At 53.7% G+C, this 6,426-nt stretch overlaps 1 protein-coding gene across 2 annotated transcripts in view; it reads left to right on the top strand.

Annotated features, from left to right (window-relative positions):
* The window catches only part of NPTN (neuroplastin), a 29,345-nt gene that overhangs the window by 4,413 nt on the left and 18,506 nt on the right, over nt 1–6,426 (top strand). For both annotated transcript variants that reach the window (XM_027773772.1, XM_014589688.2), the window contains exons 2-3: nt 731–902; nt 4,491–4,585. In XM_027773772.1, the coding sequence (XP_027629573.1) occupies nt 731–902; nt 4,491–4,585 (267 nt within the window). The remainder of the gene's footprint in view (nt 1–730; nt 903–4,490; nt 4,586–6,426) is intronic.

Here is a 6,426-nt window from a genome sequence, read left to right as displayed (position 1 = left end):
TCAGCTTACCTAACCCTGAGGAGCCCGTGAGGCCAGCACACGTTGCACTCTGTTATCTTACCTCGGGAGTGGAATGTGTTTTCATATGCAGTTCTGAAAAAAACATTTTTTGTTTTGGGAATAAATATGAGCTGGAGAGAAGAACTGATGTTTCCTTAAGAATTTTCCCGCAGCAAAATTTGGAACATGCAAGAAACTTCCAGTAGGAAGTTTGCCCCAAGGCTCCACACTGTCTTCCATGTGGAAGACAGCACGGCTGGCTTGCCATCGGCTTTACAGATTTAGGTGTGGGAAAAGCCATGCACGTATTATCTGATTATACCTATTACTGTTCCGAGGCTCAGCGGCTCTGCAGGGAGGGTGTTAGTTATATAAACGACACGGCCTTTGTCTTCAGCACTGCAAGGCGAAGCCGAATCGGTCGGTGGTTCTTAATGCTAAAAGGTGGTGCTCAGAAGTGTGAGCGGTGGTTGCCCACACCAGTGCCCCTAATACATCCCTTCTCTCACGTCTAGGCCAGCTGGTCCTCAAGCTGTTGTCTGCGCTAGTGGTCATTTGCTTATAATCATTGTTCCTCCTTTCTTGACTTCCTTCAAAGTGGCAAAGTGAAAGTCCTCATGTGGTCCTGTCTGCCCTCCCTTTTCTAGTCTGCCCCTCCTGCCCATCCAACCCTCAGGCCAGGGCTGCAGAGGGCAGGCTCGTGCCCCTATCACTGTGCCTCTTATTGCAGAGCCGAGGATTGTCACCAGCGAAGAGGTCATTATTCGAGATGGCTCTGGTCTCCCTGTCACCCTGCAGTGTAACCTTACCTCCAGCTCTCACACCCTCACGTTCAGCTACTGGACCAAGAACGGTGTAGAACTGTCTGCCACTCGGAAGAATGCCAGCAACATGGAGTACAGGTGAGAAGGCCTGGCAGCTTTGGGGAGGTGGGACGGGGTGTGGCTGAGCTTTCTTGACATTCCTGGTCCACGGGTGTGCTATGGGAGAGGGGTACGGGATGTCTTTGGTCCTCCCCTGGACAGTAATCCAGTATGCCTGGGTTGAGGCCCAAAAATCTAGAAAAGATTCCCAAATGATTCTGATGACCAGACAGGTTTCAGAGCCGTAGATGGTCTGCTCCCTGCGATAACAGAAAAACCAAGGGCACGAGGAGGCAATTAATTAGCTCAGTGTGACGGCGCTGGTCAACAGGAGAGTTACCGTTAGGATGCCGGGACCCTTGACTTAGTCTGGGTTTGGAAAGTCAGACTACAGTCTGCTCAGGCTCTTAGAGCAGGATCTTCCTCGGTGACCTCCCCATGGCTGGGTTTGTGTGTGCACTTCAGGAGGGTTTGCTGCCACCATCGCCTTCCCTGGACCAGCGTGTGTGGGCTCTTGAGTGGTTTGAGGGTGTTACCCTGGAAGTGCCCTTTGAAGAAAGGAAGGGGATCTGCTGATACCCAGATGTTGGAGCTCTTGGACATAGCTAGGACATGCGGCACCTCATCTTTCAGAGGGGTTTGCTCCTGGATGAAAACTGATTTGGAAAAGGGTTAGAAAAGGGTCAGCTAATCCTGCTTGGCGGGCTGATGGGCATGAGCAGAGAGCGGTGGAGCAAGCGCAGGACAGCCCGTGGCCCAGTAGTGGCAGGACCTTGTGCGGTGTGGTATGGGGGCGGAGTCGTCCCCCGGCATGGGTAACCGCTCTGCTGTGTTTGCAGGTCCTCCTCAGCTCAGGCAAGGAAACTAAGACGCCAGGGGTACCTCTTGGCTGCTATCAGGGCTTTCTGCTGTTAGTCTGCCTGGCTCCACTACAGTGTCTTCCGGTGTAAAATTAGAATGATGGCCTCATGGTGTGTCCTCATAGTTGGGAAGGTTTAATCAAAATGAAATACTAGGGTGGCTTGAAAAGCATTTCCTCTTTTTTTTTTTTTTTTTTTTTAAAGAGAGATTTTTGCTATAGGTCACGGGCACTCACTGGAGAGACAGAGATCAAAGAGAGAAATCACCCCGCAGGGAGGATAGCCACGCCACAATCCCTTTTCCTTCACTTTCCTCTTGGGATCTTGGGCACGCATGCACATGCACCTGAGTGAGTTTTAAACTGCCAGTTCTGAGACTCAAACTGCAGCTGACTACATGGGAGTCCAGTGATGTAACCATTATGCTGTCTGCTAGTCCCAAGGCATTTATTCTTGACCTATCCATTATTTTTACCAGTTGTTGTTGTTGTTTTAATTAAGGGTTTTGTCATAGAAATGTATTTGCGGCGGGGGGGGGGGGGGAAAGTCAGAAAGCACACCTCAGGAGTGATGGCCACACTGCAATCTCTTTTCTTAGGATTTTGGGCATGCACACACATGCACCTGGCATGATTTTCAAGCCACCGGCTCTAGGACTTGAACCTGTGGTTGGCCACGTGGGGGTCCAGCTCCTTAAACACTGTACTAGCTGCTGGTTCCCCAGTTTGATAATTATGGTACCTCTTGCCATGACCTCAAAGCACATTTCTCTTCAGTCTTGTGCCCACAAAGCTCTGAGCTGCAACGTCACAAAGTTTCAGCCTGACTTCGTAAAATATCTCCTCTTTGCTTCTCCACATATTTGAAGCTCTCCAGGGGTATTCTGCATCACCGTAGTTTCTGAGAGATTCCCCAGTTTGTGGAGTAACAGCTGTCGAGTCTCTGGGGCTCCCAAGTAAGTTAGCCATAGAGGCTGTTTTAGAACCCCACTTCTGCCTCCCCTTTTCCATGGGCTGCAGCTCCTTTCCAGGAGCTTGTCTAAGGGGAGGGTGTGAGCCCACAGGCCTGGCCTCAGCCATCTTCCCTGGTATTTTTCAAGGAGTCCCCCTGAACCTGAATAGCTGCTCTGTTCCCTCAAAGTCTGGGACACTTGTTCAGGGCAGCTGACCTGTGTCTGTTTTCCTGACGGGAGAATATTGGTGAAGGAAGAAGCATGTGAGTCAGATCGAGAAGCGCTCATGGTGGCGTGTGAGCGTGCATGTGAGAGAGGCCAAGCACCCTCACGGGGCCCGATGGCCTAGATCCCCTTCTCCCATGTCTCCATGTTGGATCTCGCACATCCGTGCTTGTGCGCCGGGGGGCCAGGTGTTCACACTGCAGACCCACGAGGAGGTCCAGCTTCTCTCGAGCAGTGTGTGCCATTGTGCCATGGGCCGAGACGTCGGCTTGATGGCTCCTCTTAGGGTATTACGCTGGATATGAGAGACAGTCCTGGGACTTACTCAGTACGATGAATGAAGGCATTGGGTCGGCCAGTGGTTGAGGCTAGGAGACTTTTTTCTTAGACATTACCTGGTACAGTGGAAAATTTAACCACGAAGCAAGAGTCCAGCACTGAGCAGAGGCTGGTCTGGAGGCTCTCGTTTCTGTTTTCTGTGATTACCCACAGCCTTCCTACACGTGTTCTGGATGTGCGTGTGTAGGCCGGAGTGTGCTGAGCTGGGATCAGGCTGGCCCTCGGGCACGAAAGCTCGGATGGACTCTCTACGTCAGAGGAAGTCCTTTTCCTGCCAGACACACCTCACAGTCCCTCCTGTCACCGTGTGGCTTGGTCTGGATGCGTTCAGTCTGAGGGAGTGACGCTTCGTTTGCTCATTATTTATTCACTCCCCAGCCGTGTCCCAGGCACTGGGCTGGGTGCTCGGTGGAGAACTGAGCGCCAGGGGAGTGGAGCCTTTCCACGTGGGGATGCAGTCACGCGTTGTGGGTAGTGCTGAGAACCACAGGCCGTGTACGAGAGTGCCACGGAGGGAATGCAGTTCGCACCAGGTGGGGCGGAAGGAAGCCATGCAGCCACGTCCTGATGGAGAAGGGTCCGGCACGTGGAGGAAGCGTGACGAGTGCCCCGTGTATAAGCGAGTATCTCTCATGAGGGTCTGGAGTGGCAGCAGTCTCGGCATGCTGCAGACCCGAGGAGAGACCAGCAGGGCTGGGCGGTGGCGTGGGGCCAGGCGGGGAGGCGAGAGGGCCAGACGCTGCAGGACCCAGCCCTTGCTGGGAGATGGGCAGCCATGGCGGTTCCTGAGCTGCTCCTAGGTCCCGTGACTGGGTTGGCTTACAGAAAGTGGGCTCCCAAGGGCCAGGGTGGGGAGCGCAGGGTGAGCAAAGCGAGCTCTGTAGGGTCTCTCGGGAAAAGCACGTTTCTGGCGTCATTTCCTCCTTTATCTGACCGGAACCGCAGCTTCGTCCCCTCTTCTGAGATGTGCTTTGTGCTGCTTCATTATGCAGCCCCTCTCGGTGGTGGAGCGTCTTAGGTTAGGACCACGTGCCGTTCCACTTTGGCATCCCTGACACCCAGTAAGGTGCCTGCAGAGGCACTTATGTTCTGGGGCGTGCAGAAGGGGGCTTTGCTTTCAGTTAGGAGGAGGTGAGTCGTGTTAAGGGGCAGGATTTGGAGAGCAGGGTCTTGGGTTGCCTCTCATTCTCCTTGGTTATGTATTTCGATCATTCTCTGTTTTCTCACTTGGTTTCCTTCTTGTCTTTGCAGGATCAGTAAACCCAGAGCTGAGGACTCAGGCGAGTACCACTGTGTATACCACTTTGTCAGCGCTCCCAAAGCAAACGCCACCATCGAAGTCAAAGGTACAGCCCAGTGGAGGCCGCAGTGAAAGCCTCTCTCTCTCCTTCCGAGCTCCATGTGGTCTGGGCTGCTGGTGCTCAAGCTCTTCTTACTCCATTCAGACTGGCAAAATGTTCTGTTTCAGACCACCAGCCCAGGGGCCCAGGTGCTGGAGCCTGAATCCAAACCCCCTCCTCTGCTAGCTGCGTGCCCTTGGCGAGGCCTGACGTCTCCATGCCTCCGTTCCCCGTTTCTGAGACGGGCATGTCCGAGTGCTTACTTGTGGGTTCGTTAGGAAGCTGTGGATATGCGTCTAGCAGGTTGGACTGTGCAGTCCTGCCGCTTTGGTGTCGGTTCGACTGTCGGCACCTCGCGTGGCTCAGCCTCACAGAAGGTCCTCTGTTGGGGCCTTGCATGTGTACAGTCTCCCATTTGGCATTAGGACTTGGGAAGACACAGGATGCAGAGTGAGCCTAAGCTGTTTGTGGATAATTTATTAGAATTTTAATGGAAGTTCCTTGGGTACATGGCATCTTTTTTTTTTGTAGAGAGGTATTTGCTATAGGGCGTGTATGCTTGCTGGAGTAGAGAGACAGAGAGACAGAAAGTGAGAAATCACCCTCCAGCGGGGACGGCCACGCCGCATCCCTTCCCCTCAGTTCTTCTCTCAGGATTTTGGGCATGCATGCACACGCACCTGACCTGAGTTTTAAGCTGCCTGGTCTGGGACTCAAACTGTGGTTGACTACATGGAGTCCAGTGATGTAACCATTATGTCATTTGCTGATCCTGGTACGTGGCATCTCAAAGACAAGGCTTCCAGAAAAGGCAAGTGGGGCCAGCCTGGGGCCTAGTGGTTCAGGAAGCCAGATCCCACATGGCCAACTATGGTTCAGATCCCGGCCCCCCCGTGGCTAGAGAAATTGCCAGGCACGTGCATGTGTGCGCCTCAGGTCCCAGCAGGACGGACAAGGAGGAGCGGCGGGTGCTTTTTCCCTCTGGCAGTGAACAAGGGCAGATAGAACTATGGAGGTTACAGCTAGTCCGCGTCATCAGTCCCCACTTTCCCCTGAGTCCCAAGATGCAGCCGAGACCCAGGAAGGTGCCACGACTGCTCTGGCTCACGTGGGGCTTTGCAGCAGGGCTGCTTTTCAGCTCCCAGCCAGTGTTTTCTCCTCTGCCATAAAGTGACCACAGGAAAGTGGTGCTACTATTAGTTGTTGAAGTCGGACTGCAGAGAGGAGTTGCCGGTTTCCAGTCTTGTCCGTTTTCCTAAGGAAGAACACAGATTGAGAGATTCTTCCTCCTTCCCTCCCCCGCTTTCTTTTTCTTTCTCGTTAAATTTATGATAGCATTGTATGCATGTATATGAGAGAGGAAGAAAAGCACCTTCTACAGAGCTCAGTCATGCTGTGATCTCCTCCCAGCCCTCCAGGCCACGGACTCCCTCTTTAAACCACGGTGTTCTCCCTAGAAGCGGAGCTCATCTCAGAGAAGGCCCTTCATAGCCAGTGCTCAGGCTCCCACCTGCAGGTCGAGGGCTCACCTCAGATAAGGCCCCACATAGCCAGTGCTCAGGCCCCCACCTGCAGGTCGAGGGCGAAGAGGTAAGGCCCCCAGGGGAGGAACTGTGGTCCAGAAAGCACCGAGGCAAGAGGTGCACCGCCTCCCTGAGCTGCTCTGTGGTCCTCTGTGACAGAGGAGCAATGTCACGGGCTTCAGCTGTGGAGCACCCCCTGTTCTGAGCACGCGCTCTCGGCCCTCTCGGGCCTACGCTCAGATTACTGCTGGTTTCTGTCAGGCCCAGTCAGACAACCAGGTCCAACCCAGTTAACAGCACCCAACAGTGAATTACGCCTTCGTG

This window comes from Tupaia chinensis, unplaced genomic scaffold, assembly GCF_000334495.1.
Source record: "Tupaia chinensis unplaced genomic scaffold, TupChi_1.0 Scaffold000369_1, whole genome shotgun sequence".
Classification (NCBI taxonomy): domain Eukaryota; kingdom Metazoa; phylum Chordata; class Mammalia; order Scandentia; family Tupaiidae; genus Tupaia; species Tupaia belangeri.
This window is presented reverse-complemented; position numbering and strand designations above follow the sequence as displayed.